Here is a 17,930-nt window from a genome sequence, read left to right as displayed (position 1 = left end):
ACCAACGTAGTTTATTTCAATACTAGTTTTTGTTGGTTTTTTGGTTGGTCATGGGGCTTGAACTCTGGGCCTGGCCCCTGCCCCTCAGTTCCTCAGCTCAGGGCAAGCACTCTACCACTTGAGCCAAGCACTTCTGGTTTTCTGGTGGTTAATTGAAGAGTCTCACAGACTTTCCTGCCTGGGCTGGCTTTGAACTGTGATGCTCAGATCTCAGCCTCCTGAGTAGCTAGGATTACAGGCCTGAGTCACCGGTGCCTGGCAATTTTTAATTTCTTAATGATGTACCATTAGTGTTCAACAATACTGAATTTAGAGAGCATGTAGAGGACTCACCATTGGAACTGTACAACTTGTTTCAATGATCGGAACTGTGGTTCTAAAAGCAAAAAGCTGCAGCATGCATGGGAAAAGTTCTCTTTTTCCCCTTGCCTCCCCCTCCACTTCGCTCTCTTTGCCCTCCCCTATCAAGTTCTTACTCTTCACGAGATCTGAGGCATTAAAATGGTACGTAAGTTGTGTAGTATGTGAACATATGTATTTCTGGGGATAACTTTCCTAACTTCCATCAACTTCCAAAAGGCTCAGAGAGGCTAAGAAACAGTACCCAATAGAACTCATCTCTTTTTGTCTATATTTTCAATGATTAAAGCCATTGCCATAGGAAATTCAATTTTGCACATACAGGCGTCAATTTTAATGGAAATGGGGTATAAAATAGCCAAGGATTACATATGGGGGAAAAAATGTAGTGTTATATCAACTATGAGTTTAGGATCATGTTGTGGTTTAGAATGGGGAAAGAGGGACAAAGTCCTCAGAGATTTGGGATAAAGCAATACCGTGAAGTTAAAATGCAACTTAATTCAAGCCCAACTTGCAGGTTCTGCAGATTATCAACTTTTTTTATTTTTGAATATCACAAACTTCAATCAGAATACTTTTAAAAATATTCTTTTGCATGCATTTAACAAATCTGACAAAAGGGCAAGTATCCAGTTTACTTGCATTTTACCTATGAAGATTTAAATGAAGAGCTGGTTAAGATATATTTAAAATCTATAGGAACACATATAGGTAACAATGAAAAAAATGTTCAACGCAATAATGCATTCTGCACCCTACCACTATGCACATGTTCATTTAGTACTACTATGACCCTGAAGCACAGGCAAATGGAGATGGAGGGTTCTCCCTAAAAGCAAGTGTAAAGGATTAAACATCGTCATCGTCATCCTCCTCCTCATCTTCGTCCTCATCATCACTACTGAGAACGAAGCTGCTGCCTGTGGAGAGAGGCCCATCTTCCTTCACATTCGCTACAGTCCCTCTTTCATCAGAATCCTCGAACAGCTTTTCATTGTAACCCTCCTCATCAAATGACTTCTCGTTGGAATTGTTGTCCTCAAACAACTTCTCATCATCGTCTTCATCTTCCTTTAGATCTGCATCTTCTTCCTTTTCATCTGAGTCTTCAAACAACTTTTCATCTGCATTATCTTCCTCCTCTTTCTCATCAGAGTCTTCACCCTCTTTTTCCTCTGCATCTTCTTCCTCTTCTTTCTCGTCGGACTCATCATCAAAAACCTTCTCATACATACCTTCTTCTTCCTCCTTTTCTTCTGAGTCTTCATCCAGTTCTCTCTCAGAGCCTTCCTCATCTAACACCCTCTCAGAACCTTCATCAAATTCAGACTTGTCAGTGTCATTTTCTTCTAACTCTTTGTCGAGGTTCTCAGCAAACTCTCTGTCAGAGCCATCCACATCAGAATCTTTATCTAGCCCATTTTCTTCTATTTCTTTTTCTGAGCATTCTTCAGACTGCTTTTCAGAGCAATCTTCTTCGGATTCTCTCTCTGAGTCTTCCTCTTCTGATTCTTTGCTGGGGCTGTCCTGTTCTTCAGATTCCTTGTCAGGGTCATTGTCTTCACAAGCTTGTGGAAGGCCATTCTCTTCACAATCGCTTTTTACTATCTTCTTAGACTCTTTTTCTGAGCCATTCTCTTTCACCTCCTTTTTAGAACTACCCTCTTCAAGCCCTTTTTCAGGACAACCTGTTTCACATTCTGTCGTGGGGCAGCTTCCTTCAGACTCTTTGGTAGGGCAACCTTCTTGCACCTCTTTCTCAGGCTCTTCTTCGTTAACATTCTTCCCTGAAGCAGCTTCTTCAAATTCTTCTACATCTTCTATCTTCTCAAACTTCTTCTCATCAATAGGTTCTTCAAATGTCATTCCAGTTGGAGCCTCTTGAACATTCACATCAGATGCGCCTGGGTGCTCTGAAAAATGCCTTACTCTAGAAGGCCCTGCCTGTTCTGGAACACAGATAGAATTTGAACGCTGAAGGCCTCTGTTTGTATCTGGTGTATTGAGGAATTCTTCCCATCCTTTCAGCCTCTCCTCTCTTTCTCTTGAGGTCTCTTCTACCTGTGGTTAAATACAAACTGCCATTAAAATGAGTTATAAGCAAAAACAAGTTTCAGCTTCTTTGAGCATTTCTAATATTGATTCAGGTTCTGTGATTTGGTAAAGCAACTGTTCATAGGAAATTCAAGTCATTCCCTTTTCTTTAGTCTTCACTTGTCAAAATTTACACCTTAACTGACCTTAAAGAAGAGCATTTAAATAACTACAAACACTACAGTATTGGAGAATAGAGAAAGGAAGAAAAACACTTTGGTTTAATATGTTCCTTTCCTATTACTGTTTTGAGCAAGCCTGAGAATCTCAGACTTACAAAAAAAAAGACGATAGCCAGACACTGTTGGCTCACACCTGTAATCCTAGCTATTCACGAAGCTGAGCACTGAGTTTTGTACTTCAAAGCCAGGCCAGGTAGGAAAGTCTGTGAGATTCTTATTTCCAATAAACTTCCAGAAAGCTGAAAGTGGAGTACAGTTTCAAATGGTAAAGTGTTAACCTTGACCAAAAAAAAAGCTCAGGGATAGTGCCTAGGTCCTGAGTTCAAGCACAGGATTAGCATACACACATGTATACACATGTGCACGTGCATGCACACACACAGACCAAAACTTTTTCCTCTATCCTCAGAATGCACATTCTTATTTGAGGAAATATTGTTATACAAAGCCATTGAACCAAAGCCCCCACTTCAATGCAAAGAACTTATAGATCAATGCTTTTAATGAAACAATTCTGTATGCCTAACAGTTGAAGATTTACCTGATAATCAGTAGTCCCATCCCATGCTTGGGCAGTGATTTGACGGCCACCAAACCACCTTCCATCAAGGGTTTGAATACAATAATCAGCTTCCTCAGGTTCCCTAAAGGACACAGAGGCTACGCCATCTGGGTGCCTCTAAAAAAAGAACAAGGAATGACAGGTAAGATTGAAACAAAACAAATTTGATAAAGTACCATTCTGATGCTTTTAGCTAACACTTCACAAATTCTTTCCTAGCCAGTAACATGCAAAAAGTTGCTGCTTTAGCTTCATCGTAACTAGCAAGAACAGTGCTCTGTCCCCAAGTTTCAGCTGTAAAGTGGGTAGAATAGTACCTACCTACATGGAAGTATTGTGAACTAACAAAATGACATAACACATAAAGTAGTTTATAGCACATAAGCAATCAATGGTGACTTTTAATTATCATGTGTCAACTTTGGAAGTAAATGAAAGACAAAAGAGGGAAAATGTGCCAGAGAATATTTTTCCTGATTGTACCAAACACAGAGGGGGCAGACAGGAAAACTGTAAAGTCTCATGTATTTTTCTTATACTTTCTTTCAATTCATCACATACTCTTTAAAAAGTGATCATAAAGAGAAATGGGACAGACGAATGAAATTTATCAACACCTTGGCTTGTAAACCATGTGTATCTTACGACAGTGGACATATAACTACCAGCCGAGAGCAGCTCTACTACATAAAAACAGTAATCTGAAGTCAAGGGCCATTCTGATGTTCAATTATCATTTAATAAGCTATAAGAATGATTTCTTTCAGATTCTTTTGTGCAGGCCATGAACTTACATCAAAGAGAAGGAGCTTCCTAATTTGCCCAAACTTTGAACATTCAACTCGCAGATCTTCTCTGATCTCATTTAACACCAGTGGATCATCCTGCAAAAACAAACCTGTGTAAGATGGATTTGGCTCTGTCTGTGAGTCTGCTTAAAGATGTTTACACTCTGCAAAGCTAAAAAAAAAATCAAAATTAAGCGAAGTTAGACTACTACAATCACTGTCACTAGTACAGGTCTGCCCGCTTTTAACATAGAGGAAAGGGAAAATCATGGCAGAGAGCAAGTGCCCACAGTGGCAAAGGAAAAAGAAGGTAATTGGGAACTGGAAATCCCAAATTAACAGCAGCTGTAAGTAGAAGTCCTGGAGTACAATTCCTCAATCACACCTTGCAAAAAGGGTGAGAGCCCTTTGTTCTGTGTTTCACACAGATTCCTAGTTACCAAAATGTAATAAGGAGATAGCCCTTTCACTGACTAAATGGTCGAAGTTTGTCTTTTTGTACTTCTAAGATTCTATTTTAATTCACAAGATAAACTTGATAATGATTCTCTTTCTAATCTCTTACCACACTACCACAGAACTACACACTACAAAGAAAAATAGCATGCATTAAACACAACTATTGTGCATGTATGCTGGTGCTTTCTTATGAGTGTGAGTGTATTAAGAAATTCAAAGCCTGGTACTGGTGGTTCATGCCTGCAATCCTGGCCACCCAGAAGGCTGAGATCTCAGGATCAGGATTTAAAGCCAGCTCAGGAAGGAAAGCCAATGAGCCTCTCATCTCCAATTAGCCATCCAAAAAGCTAGAAGTTAAGGTGTAGAATAACAGCACTGAGCTGAAAAGCCATATAACAGCATGATGCCCTAAGTTCAAGCCCCAGTGCCAGCACATACACACACAAATATCCTCCTTTTTAGATACAAAAGGTTCACAGAGGTTATCAATGCTTAGTGTCTTGGTGCCAGTCCTGGGGCTTGAACTCAAGAGTCTGGGCATTGTCCTGAAGCATCTTTGGCTCAAGGCTAGCACTCTACCACTTGAGCCAAAAAGCTAGAGTGGCACTGTGGCCACTCTATTGGAGACGCACAGACTTTTCTGACTGGGCTGGCTTTGAATTGCAATCCTCGGCTCTCAGCCTCCTGAAAAGCTAGGAATACAATGTGAGCCACTGGTACCTGGCTATGATTAGTATTCTTTTTTTGGTTGTCCGGTCATGGGGCCTGAACTCTGGGCCTGGGCGCTGTCCCTCAGCTCTTCAGCTCAAGGCTAGCGCTCTACCACTTGAGCCACAGCGCCACTTCCGGCTTTTTTCTTTTTGCTTATGTGGTGCTGAGGAACCGAACCCAGGGCTTCTGGCATGCAAGGCAAGTGCTCTACCACTGAGCCACCTTCCCAGCCCCTGATTAGTATTCTTAATGCCATTCTTCTTTTAAATTAAAATTTTTTCTAAGCTTCAGAATCAGACTCAGAAAAATCTCTATTACCAAGTCTAATTTTCACTACGAACAAATATAAATGAAGATATTCTGTGAATTTCTACTGAAGTCAATTTATACATTCCAGGAAACATTTAAGTGTATCTTTCTTACATCTTTTCCTTTTTCTTACCAATGATACACGAATTACAATGAACTACCAAAAAGTGCCTTCCCTCTCCTAATGTTCTCCCAAAAGCAAAGATAAACAACTAGTATACTGTTATTGAATTCAGATTTAGGATCCAAAACATGAAATCATAATCTTCTGCACAAATCTAAAACTGTATCTAAAACTGTATCTAGCAGACTATATTATTTTCCTACCAATTTTGAAAAAGGCATTGTTTTATGCAAAATTGTCAGACCTGTGAATAATGGAAATGGAGCATAAAGGTCTTTTGGTAATTAGGTGAAAGCTTCTGGTGATGCTGCCTGGTTAAGTCTGATAGGTTTGTGTGTTTTCAGAAAGCTGCAACCTTGTTTGCCTGAATTTTATATACTCCATGATATACAGCACAGAATGTATACACAACAATCTCAATAAAAACCTTTTCAGAGCTTGAGAAACTGTTCTTTTCTTGCAGGGTTTGAACTCATGAACTTTGAGCTTGCTAGGTAAGCTGTTTTTAACATCTCCCTTTTATTCACCAAGAAAAAAACACAGGGTTTTATCAAAAACAAAATAAAAAAAATACAGGTAAGCACATAGCAAAATCTGAATCCGAGTGGGTTCTCTGCAAGGTGGGGGGAATCATCAACTTCATTTATTTGTGAACATCTCAGTGACCTTCCTACATGACATCAATTCTTAGCCTGTCTTCTTGAACCTCTGTCTTTACTTTTAGCAGCTTGAAAAGCTAACATATCATTATTGCTTAATGCTTAAAAGATAACACTCCCTCCTTTAGGAAGAATCTAACCTAGCAAGCTGCACATGGAAATTTTCTGATGATGAGACCTTGTACAAAACCGGCCAGAGTCTAAAATCAGCCTCCTGCACTGAAAGCTTCTGCAGTCAACTCTCCAAATTCTATTTCCAGAAGAGATAAACCTGGGTCTCATGCCTTTCCAATCTAAACTTAAAATGGCTAAGTTGGGTACAGGAAATATGGCTACTCTCCAAATTGAGGTGTGCTCAAAGTGTGACATGCATAATCCCATTGCTCATTAATATTTTGGTATTCATTACATGTTTAAGTTAATATTTGAGATATACTGGTTTAAACAAAATGCCTCATTAAAGTTAATTTCAGTAGTTTTATTTCTTTTAATAGAAGCTACAGAAAAAACTGAAGTATGTATGTGGCTCAGATTGTATTTCTATTGAACACTTGTGATACGCACAAAGAGAAATTTCCCTTTGAGTGTGAGTTCTGATTCTTCATTTTTTGGTATTCAAATTTACCAAGCAATGCATTTTTTAAATAACAGAAGAATTAAATATATTAAGAACATCAGCCTTTAATGTTTACTCTGATATCAGCTTATACCTACAATCTCAAGCACTCAGGATGCTGAGGCAGTAATATCCTAAGTTCAAGGGCAGCCTGGGCTATATAATGAGACCCTGACTCAAAACAACAACAAAAAGTAGAGCTATATAACGCCTATACCACCACTGACCAATACTTTCTGTGATAATGCAACTTTATATTTGCGCTATCCAAAAGAGTACAAACCTGTATGTGTCTAGTACAAGTGAGTAACTGAAGCATATTTATGTTTAACTTAAATTTAAATAACCATTGAATAACAGTACAGGTCTTTACTAATACACTTTGAGGCCCAGGTCCACAAAGAGAGTCAATGAAAATCAAGACTTGTCATTCCTCTTCCTGACAGGGCATCATTAAGCTAGGACCACTTGAAGCCAGGCAGGTAAGCAAACAAGGGCAGTAAGCACCAACATAGACTTCTTTTCTTGTGAAATCTGAAGACCACCACTACCAATACCGTGCCCTACCACCCTGTGAGTCAAAGCAGCTGAGAAAACCTGGCTACTTTTAAAAAGATGCTAAAGATGAAAATGTTTTATCCTTTGGGTGAATAAGGACTCTGGCTTGGAAGTTCACAGGAATCCCACCTAATCACTTTCAGTTATTCTTTTTTTTTTTTTTTTTGCCAGTCTTGGAGCTTGAACTCAGGGCCTGGGCACTGTCCCTGAGCTGCTGCCGCTGCTTCTTTTTTTTTGTCAGTCATGGGCTTGAACTCTGGGCCTGGGCACTGTCCCTCAGCTCTTCAGCTCAAGGCGAGTGCTCTACCACTTGAGCCACAGTGCTACTTCCGGTTTTCTAGTGGTTTATTGGAGAGAAAAGTCTCACGGAGTTTCTTGCCTGGGCTGGTTTTGAACTGTGATCCTCAGATCTCAGCCTCCTGAGTAGCTAGGATTACAGGCATGAGACACTGGCACCCTGCAAAAGGCAGTAATCCATCAGGAAGTAAGGGAAGGGCCTTTTGAGCCAGTGTGATTTTATTCAAGTCCTTGCCTCTAGTTCACACCACCCCCTTCTGATTTTTTGGCTCTTTGTTTTTTCCCAGTCATGGGACCTGGGTGCTGTCCCTGAGCTCTTCAGCTCAAGGATAGCACTCTACCACTTGAGCCACTTCTGGCTCTTTCTGCTTATGTGGTGCTAGGAATCTAACCCAGGGCCTCATGCATGCAAGGCAAGCACTCTACCACTGAGCCACCTTCCCAGCCCCCTGAGCTTCTTTTTTCTCAAAGCTGGCACTCTACCACTTGAGACACAGCACCACTTCCAGCTTTTTCTGTTTTATGTGATACCGAGGATTTGAACCCAGGGCTTCACACATGCTAGGCAAGCAGTCTACCACTAAGGCACATTCCCAGCCCTCAGTTATTCTTCATATAAATAATACCCACTAGGATTGAAGATACAGTAGAGCAATATCATGCTTAGCATTCTCAAGATGCTGTTAGATCCTAGCAGTATAAAAATATTGTTGACATATTCATATATATTATATATACATATACACATATGTATATATCCATATATGGAAGGAGCTACAGTTTGCCAGGCAATTGTAGGTACTGGGAATACAGCATTAAGTAAACAACACAAAGTCCTGGTGCTCATGGAACTCACATACCAGCAACGAGGTAAAACTGTTTCAAGTAATAATAAATGCTATTAAGGAAACAAAACAGAATAACTGGATAGTAAACTTTATACTAAATTAAGAAAGGGTTGTTTTTATTTTTTTATTTTATTATTAATTTATTTATTTTTGCTGGTTGTGTGGCTTGAACTCTGGGCCTGGGCACTGTCCCTCAGCTCTTCAGCTCAAGGCTAGCATTCTACCATTTGAGCCACAGCACCACTTCTGGCTTTTTCTGCTTATGTGGTGCTGAGGAATCAAACCCAGGGCCTTATGCATGTGAGGCAAGCACAATACCACTGAGCCACCTTCCCAGCCCAAGAAAGGGTTGTTTTTTAAACAAGTAAAACTTTATTAAGCATGAATCTTTTATTTTGAAAAATGCCCGCTAGATAAAATTTGTAATCACCACTGTAGAATAAAATGTATCTTTTGGGAACAAATAGTATTTGTTGAGCTAGGAAAAGCTAGATGTGCCTTGGTGAAAGACTGAAATGAGGAATCTCAGTGAGCAAGGCAGGAAACAGAAGGAAGAAAAATGCATATACAGAAGAGAGGGGGGAGATAGAGAGAGAGAGAGAAAGAGAGAAAGAGAGAGGGGGAAATTCTGGAGTTGTACCTATAGAAGATTTTGTGACATATCTATTTTAAAGTCTCACTTGGCAAGGACAGAATTTCAAAAATCAACTGCAGCTAGGTGCCAGTGGTTCATGCCTACTTGGGAAGATGAGAAGAGGAGGATTGTGGTTCAAAGCCAGCTTAAGCAGAAAAGCTCACGAGACCCCCTTCTCAATTCCTAACTGAGACCAGCAGCATGTGTCTATAATCCTAGCCAGGCCAGCCCAGGCAGAGAAGTCCATGAGAGTCTGTTTCCATGATATGAAGCTGGAAACAGGGCAACTGTGCACCTGTGATCCCAGTGACAACAGGAAATCTAAAAGCAGGCAGATTGTGGCTCAGACCAGAAGCAAAACCCTATCCTAAAAATATACAGTGAAAAGCAGGGCTGGAGGCATGGCTCAGTGGATTGAGCCAGCCTAGCAAGCTTGGGGCCCTGAGTTAAAACTCAGATCCTACCAATCTCTGTCTTCCTAACAGCTGACATTGCAGGCATGAGCCAGCCCTGTACTTCTATTTTCATTTCTCTCTACTGGAGTAACTATCATTAGCAGAAAAACAATTCTTTCTCTATGATAACATGTTAAGTATGAGAAAAAATGTTCATAGTGGAAAATTCGAGTTTTACAAATGTTCCAATCCCAACTAATGTCCATTCTTGTCCTTTTGGATTTGGTTTGTAAACAGTGACAATATGAGAGCATCAATTTGGTCCCCTTAGAAAGCGTCCCTACACGGGCCATGTGAATAGTATCATAACCTGCTCCTAACAGCCACTGAAGAGTTTTGAACAATGAAGTTCTGAAAAATGCCATCCATGGTTTAATATCAAGGGCAGAATCTCATTAAACTAAGGTTTCAAATAGTCAAACTTTTGTAGGAAAATAAAATTTTCATTTGCAACTATGAAACCATCAAAACTAGTCTGTGTTTGTTGAATTGCTCTCAAAATTTGTAAGTTGTTCCCATCAGTCTTAGCACTGTGATATTTAAGTATTTCTCATATCAAGTTGCTGTTGTCTGAGGCCACAGTATGAGTATTAAACAGATCTACCTCCGATACAATTAAAAAAGAACATTGGGACTGGGTGCTGGTGACTCACACCTGTAATCTGAGCTACTCGGGAGGCTGAGATCTGAGCGTCAAAGCCAGCCCAGGTAGTAAAGTCCATGAGACTCTTATCTCCAATTAACCAACAAAAGGCCAATGGAGCTATGGATCAAGTAAAAGTGTGCTAACCTTAACAAAAATGCTAAGGGACATCACCTAGGTTTTGAGTTCATGCCATAGTACCAGCACATACACATACACAAAGAACACTGAGCTTAAACAAAGGGGAATTTAAAAAAAATTACATTGATTCTTGGCTCCATTTTCTAGACATATAAAATATGATAAGGTAAAGATGGGGCAAAGTACGCTTTGAGCACCCTTGAAAGAGGCCATATTGGTATTTCTAAGTGTTAAAAGACTTTCCTACCTCAAAATCTGTAGGGTGGAACATATTTTTGATGATGACAACTCGTTCATGGCGCATCCGGGAGGGTCCAGCTCTCCTCTCAGGTCTCCAATCCAACTGCCTAATACAATAAAATAACAGAAATTGAATTTTGGTTCAGATTAGTTGGAGAGAAAGATGTTAATATAATCTCAATCGAGTATTTAATAATGATTTTATTCTAAAAAAATAATGTGCATTTTATTCACAGTTCTACTCATACATATTTCTGAAATACAAATACTAGCAGGGGTAAAAACAAATTCAGGTTGCGTATTGATGACTTAGCTACCTGGGAGGCTGAGATCAGAGACTCACATCTCAAAACCAGCCTGAGCAGGGAAGTCTTATCTACAATTAAAAAAATAAACACCAGCGTGGTAAGAATTTCAGTGTTGAGTGAAAAAGCTAAGTAAGGTACAACATCTGGGCCCAGAGTTCAAGCCCCAATACTAGCACAAAAAAAAATTGACTCTTGATATAGCTGATTTCAATCCACACTGAAAACGAACTAAAAGTTCTAATATCCAAGCCTAAAGTATCTTAATTTGATGTTCAATATTTTCCAAACACATAGCTTCTCTTAGCTTAGTTAAGCTCCCTGTTTGTTATATGACATTACCATGCCAAATTAGTCTGCTGATTGACTACTGAACATCCTTGATGACCTAATGAATTAAAATAATCTGTAGACTTATTTGATGGAATAAAACTAGCTGGCAATTACAAAAAAACTGTATTTTAAGGTATTTACATGAGCAAAAATACATACTTTTGCTGCAGAGACAGCTTCTTCTTATAATCTCTGCACTTCTTCTTCTTCTTGGAAGCATCATATTCCCCTTTCAACTGAAACTTTGCCACCTCAACATGCAACTTGTAGCCTCTAATTTCATCTTCATCCAAAAGCTTCAATGCAAGTTCCACAGATTCTCTCTTTATAAAGGTAAAAGTAAATAGTAGTAAAATATAATCAGTAAGTCTATATTGAATCAAACTTGAAGATCTTTTTTTTTTTTTTGTCGGTTATGGGGCTTGAACTCTGGGCCTGGGCGCTCATGGACTTTCCTGCCTTGGCTGGCTTTGAACCACAATCCTCAGATCTTAGCCTCCTGAGTAGCTAGGATTACAGGCATGAGCCACCAGCTCCTGGCTCAAGATGTTTAAGGTGAATGACAACTACGTAACGTTTGGATAAAGAACCCTAGAATACAAATCAGGAAACTTGTAGGACACAGCTATACCTAACCAGTTGTGTGAACTTGGACAAGTTACTCCAAGTTCTGAGCCCTAATTTATATTGGTAAAATTAAATAGCAATGCCTTAATCACAGAGCTCATGACGAAATTAAGTAATGCATGGAAAAGTTAGGGACTAACAGCACATAGTAGATCTTAAATAAAGTATGTTAATATATATTTTTGCCTTTTTGAGTCCCAATAATGAGACAAGATGATTTGTGTGATTTCTGAGGTGCATTCCCCTTTTAAACTCCTATAATATTCCTACTTACTGAATGACTCAAGGAATTAGGAACAGTATAACTAGCCTTGAATTTTTACCTTTATCATAGAATATGTGGGTGTGATAACTAGAATATAACTATTTGATGGCTTATACACTAGATACATCACGGATTCTGGTCCTGCACAAATGAAGTAGTATCATCCCCAAACACAAAGACTTGAGGCTCAGAAGAAACACAAAAGAACAACTGAGCTGGGTGCTAGTAGCTCATGCCTGTAATCCTACCTACACAGGGGGGAGAGATCTGAGGATCCCATTTCATATCCAGATTGAGCAGGAAAAGTCCCTATCTTCAATTAACCACCAAAAAAAAAAAAAAAAACCCTCCCAGAAATAGAATTGTAGCTCAAGTGGTAAAATGCTAGCCTTGAGTGGGGAAAACAAAACAAAAACAAAAACAAACAAAAAAAAAAACGCTCAGGGAAAGCACTCAGGTACTGAGTTCATGAGTGATGACTGTTACAAGGGAAAAAAAAGACAAATTAAAACTCTTAAGAATCACTTCATGGGGCTGGGAAGGTGGTTCAGTGGTAGAGTGCTTGCCTCTCATACATGAGGCCCCGGGTTTGATTCCTCAGCACCATATAAGCAGAAAAAGCCAGAAGTGGCGCTGTGGATCAAGTGGTAGAGCGCTAGCCTTGAGCTGAAGAGCTGAAGGACAGTACCCAGGCCTAGAGTTCAGGCCCCACAACCAACAACAAAAAAAAAAATTCAGAAACTTTTAGCAACCCTTGAAGAACTTGTAAAACACCCAAATCTTACAGCAAACACTACAAAAGTGCCTTTCTACACAGTCATGGTTAAGTCCCATATCCATTTATTGTAAAAACCAGGCCAAACATATCACAACCAGGTTAAATCCTATCCATTATTCCAAAACCTGTCAGCTCAATTCTACCTGCTCCTGTTCCCACTAGGACACTGTACACTCAAAACACACCTGTGGTATTTGTACTGCCATTTATATATTTTTTGCTTTGTAATTATTTTCAGATTCTATGAAAAATGTATATGTCACTACCAGGTCCACTTCGTCTATACTTGGCAGCAATATATAATATACCCATTTAAGCTGCCAAGTGTTCCAGAAATGAAGTCTGACTTTGGCAATGAGCTTTCCCTGAGCAATTAATGGCCCCAAGACTACACAAAGCTATTCAAAATTGTTAATAGCACTCTTTCTTCTCTTCTATTTAAATCAGTAAGCATGTTATTAATCCCTGTATAGTGTAATTCAGAGACTGTAAAATTCCTTTTGTAAACAGGCAGTAAATATTCTAAGTTTTGAGGGGCCCAAGATTTATGCTGCAAGTGGTTTACCGAGAATTTTTAAAACCAAAGAAGTACCTCAGTAACTTACAGAATATTGTGTATTTTGTAAAAACAAAATACTAGTCACAAACATAGTATATATAGGAATCACCTGAAATTCCAGGTTTTTTTTAATAGCTAGTTTTGAATAACTCTTGGTTTAAGGTACCATCTATAAAAGATTACAGTTCCTGGATTCAAAATGGAAATACAAAAAACTTATTTATCATATAGCTAACCTTCAAATAACAGCAAAGCCCATCTCCTTTAAGATTTCCTTGATTATCTTTGTAAAGTTTAACCTTAAATTCTTCTGTCTGAGGATCTCTCATAATGATGCCAAACTTGGACATAAGCTGTATAAATTCATCCACTGTAATGTCTGGAGGCAAACCTGTAATTTCAGAAAAAAATGTAACTTATTAATAAAAGTTGAGAGTTCCTCACTATGCTATCAACTAGATATATACAACTTAGGATAGTACAAAGCTGATTCCTAAGTGAAATCAAAATGTTTATCTACAGACTTAAGAAAAGGTTCACATTTTTTAATGTATTCCAATATACAGTAAAATTATGCTTTCTTCTGGACCCTGAAGGGGCAAACTGACAATAAGTTTCCTAAAGAAGGCAATAAGGATGACATGCAAAGTTGCATATAGTTCAATTTTTCTAGTTCTGTAACAAGGGAAGGGGAACAACAAAATGGTGAGACAAAGGACAAAGGGGGAACCTATGCAACAGCGATACAAGAAAATATGTTGGAAATGATCTGTACAACTTAGGGGGACTGGAGGGAGGGAAAGAGGGAGAAAAATGATGGAAGGGGTAACAAGTTAAACAAGCAATGTACTCACTACCTTACTTATGTCACTTTAACCCTTCTGTACATCACCTTGACAATAAAATTTTTAAAAAGCAAATTCCTTACTAATATAAACAGCTGAATGAAAAAATGGCACATCAAATAAATGGATTCCAGACAAACTGTAAACTAAAAATCACTTTGTAAAATGTCAAATATTCCTAGGCCTAAATTTATTTTAAAAGGTATACATACCAGACACATACACATTTGTATTTCTGTCTTCTTCAACGTGAAACCATCCTAAAAATCAAAGTGAGATAAGTGCTTATAAGAGTCACATGCTAAAATTTTGACAATAAAGCACTTTTGTGAAACTTTCACGAATTGTGTTACCTTTAAGGAGATTAAGGTAAACTAACTGAAATTGCTGCTTGGCTTTAAAATATTTGACTCTCTTGATAATTAGTTTTAGAACTCCATGTAAAATAAAAGTCTTGATTCCTTTTGACTGGCATTACTTTGACAAAAACTTCATCTTACTATAATTCCTCAAAGTATGACTACATGTTCAAATACATTTTTAACTTTTTTTTGCCAGTCCTGGTGCTTGAACTCAGGACCTGGGTAACTGTCCTTGAGCTTCTTTTGCTCAAGGCCAGCACTCTCCCACTTGACCCACAGCACCACTTCCGGCTTTTTCTACTTATGTAGTACTGAGGACTTGAACCTGGGGCTTCATGCATGCTAGGCAAACATTCTACCACTAAGCCACATTCCTAGCCCAAATTTTTAACTTTTATACTCATGTTTTACCTGAGTCAGCCTTTCTTTTTTCTCCCTTCTTTTTGGGATCAGTGGGCTCAGGGGTTTTTGTTTGTGGAGATTCTTCTACAGGCTTAGTATTCGAGTCCTGGACATTTGCAGAACTAGATGCACCATCATTAGAGAAGCCATAATTAGCCTGATATGTAGCAATGAAATCTTCAGTGATCTAAACAAGAAAATCAGTAAATACACAGATAGAAATTAAAATTTATTTCTGCTCATCAAAATATAAAATGTGTTACAGTATAGTATTTTAAGTGAAAATATTACAATCCCTACAGGTAATTGTCCTAATTACACTTTACGTACAATAATGGTTACTTTATATAGAAAACGGTTAGTATAAAAAAAATAGGTAAAACTAAGATCATCAGCAGAAACATGTGAGATAAGTTAAAGCATATCCAACGATGTTGACAACTTAGTTTTAGTTATTTCATACAAAAGTACTACTTTTCTAGAGTCTACATGACTCAGGCTACAAATACATAAAACAATTGATGAATGAAACAGGTGTTAGAACTAGTTAAAGACCTCTCCAGTTCCCATTTTTTTGCTTTTCAAGCTTTGGGCAGGGAGGTACTATTTACAATGACATAAATGAAGTTATCTTCTTTTATCATTCAATAATAAGCACAAAGAGAAATGGCGAAAATGAGGAAATGGTAGAGGTTTCAATAAAATAGAAAAGCTAGAGGTGGAAATTCATCTCTTAGCAAAGTATTGCTAAAAGTACTTTAGAAGGGGGAAAGAAACCAAAAAATCTTCAACATATAGTGAAATAGTAAATCTTAGCAATTTGGAGGGATTAGAATATGTACAAATATAAAAGGGAAAAGGAAAGTTGAACTAAAGAATTTTTAAAGTAAAAAACTCACACACATAAGAGGAGTGCGGTTTTGTATTACTTGTTTGCAAGTAACTTAGCGTGCTCTTTGATACTGATGCTCCGCTTGGTAGGAGGCTTAGATTAACAGAGTACTTTTACTACAAAGTTTACAGTACCAAGTTTTTAACACTAGTTATTTTACTTCCAAGCTGAAATAAAACACTTAGCAATTTCCAAGTATTGCAAAGAAATGTACACAGATTTTTCCATCCTTGTGTGCAAGTCCATACAGATGTCAGGGCAGGAAATTTAGCACAATAATAAAAGTACGAAGAAAGTTCAATCAATAACGATATATAAATGGGTAGACTAAAAAAGCCAACAATCCACATTTTGCACATAGGACAGACGCTTAACACCTGAACAAGTAAAGGTAGCTATCTGAAATGAACAGTTATTAAAACCTGGTGTTTTTCCTCTTTGTAATAAAAGGCAGTCATCAATGTAATAACCAAGTATGACCTTCACAAACAAAATTAATAAGGCATAAACAAGAGATTTAAGAAACTATGCTAAAGATTTACCTTCCTTTACACATCGGTACTGCAACAAACAACAAAAAGACGCGTCACCACCCACGAGGGTCTAGGACCAAGGACCTCAGCCAAGCGAATGTAAAAGGAGTTGCCCGGCAAGGCTGGCCAGGGGGCCCGCTCCGCAGTGGCGCCCAGTAAGCTCTTACCTTGGGGAACCAAGCTTTCTTGTCCAGGTCCCACTCATATGGGGTATCAGTTGGCTGCTGCCCCAAAGGATCCGTTTCCCCATTGGGATCATTCTGGGTGTCGTCCTTGGTGTCTCCGTACAATTCTTGCATTCGTAACTGCTCATCAAACTCATCGTTTTTATCCAAGTTGTTGGCGCTCATGTTTCCCACCTAACCCAGGAGCTGGGTTCACAGAAGCGAAGAGGCCAAAATAACGCTGGAGAGGAGCAGAGAAAGCGAGGTCGGCCGTGCTAGCTAGCTTGACTCCTGCCCCGCCGCCCCCCGGCCCGCCTCCCTGCAGCGCCCCAGCAATCCCCGGGAAGTCGGGACCGCACCGCAATCGCACCGCCCCCGACTCCGCCCAGACGCCCACCCAGCGCACGCGCTTACGCGCATGCGCGCGCGCCATTGCCTACAAGTCGGCCGCGCAACCGCCCACCTGGTTGGCTTTGCCGGGCCTCGGTACCGCCGCTCTGTCCGGGGCTCACCGGGAGCACGCGCGCGCGCGGCTGCCGTCGGTACAACCGCCACTAAACAAATCTTGCACGACCTTAGACCTCGCGGCAACGTCAGGGATTTGAATATGAAGCTCAGGCTGACGCAGTCGCTATTTTCGGCGCGTAGCGACGTCTAGGTTACGTCGGCACGCCCACTGTGGCGTCAAAAGGCGCCGACGGGGACAGTGTTAGAGGCGGGGCGCCAGGGGGCGCCCTGCCGCCGCGTGTGCACACTCACCCAAGTCCGCCTGGGGGCGGGGCAAGGCCCACGGGGACCCACACCACCTAGGGACCTTGTGCTCGGCGGGATTCCAGGCGGGTCGGGCTGGATTTAGCCTCAGCTGTAGTTCGAATGAGAGCGTGGGAACCTTCCCATGCAGCAGCCGTAGGGCGGGTGTTGCGGCGGCCGCCATCTTGACGAAGTGGGTGGGGCGGACTGGACAAGTTTCTCCAGCTCCGGAAAAACGAGGCGCCTCCTTCGCCCCAGTGCCCCTCCCCTGTGTTGGAACCATGTCCTTTGCCTATTCGTAAAATACTGCCTCAACATAGGGTTCAACTCTTGATCGTTTTCGTCCTGCAAACACTCGGCACGCAGTGTAATGTCTAGCGGGATGTCAATGAATGACTGAATGATGTGTAGGAAGTTCAACTTTTCCTAGTC

General features: G+C 39.9%; 1 protein-coding gene across 2 annotated transcripts; it reads right to left on the bottom strand.

The window, feature by feature from the left end:
- Positions 1–877: 877 nt before the first annotated feature.
- Htatsf1 (HIV-1 Tat specific factor 1) lies at positions 878–17,422 on the bottom strand. 2 transcript variants are annotated; one of them, XM_042697525.1, is made up of 10 exons: positions 17,212–17,422; positions 16,752–16,989; positions 15,169–15,346; positions 14,608–14,655; positions 13,787–13,941; positions 11,481–11,644; positions 10,691–10,790; positions 3,996–4,085; positions 3,181–3,318; positions 878–2,424 (listed from the first exon to the last, which is right to left on the bottom strand). In XM_042697525.1, exons 2-10 carry the CDS (start codon positions 16,932–16,934, stop codon positions 1,213–1,215), a joined length of 2,268 nt encoding a protein of 755 aa, XP_042553459.1. In that variant the 5' UTR covers positions 16,935–16,989; positions 17,212–17,422; the 3' UTR covers positions 878–1,212. The 2 variants fall into 2 exon arrangements, with proteins under 2 accessions (XP_042553459.1, XP_042553458.1); XM_042697524.1 differs by lacking the exon at positions 17,212–17,422 and having other exon boundaries at positions 16,752–17,072.
- Between the last annotated feature and the right edge of the window lie 508 nt (positions 17,423–17,930).

This window comes from Dipodomys spectabilis, unplaced genomic scaffold (genome assembly GCF_019054845.1).
Source record: "Dipodomys spectabilis isolate Male_0828 unplaced genomic scaffold, ASM1905484v1 ptg000221l, whole genome shotgun sequence".
Taxonomy (NCBI): Eukaryota; Metazoa; Chordata; class Mammalia; order Rodentia; family Heteromyidae; genus Dipodomys; species Dipodomys spectabilis.
Note: the sequence above shows the minus strand (reverse complement) of the source record. Positions and strands in the feature narration are given on the sequence as shown.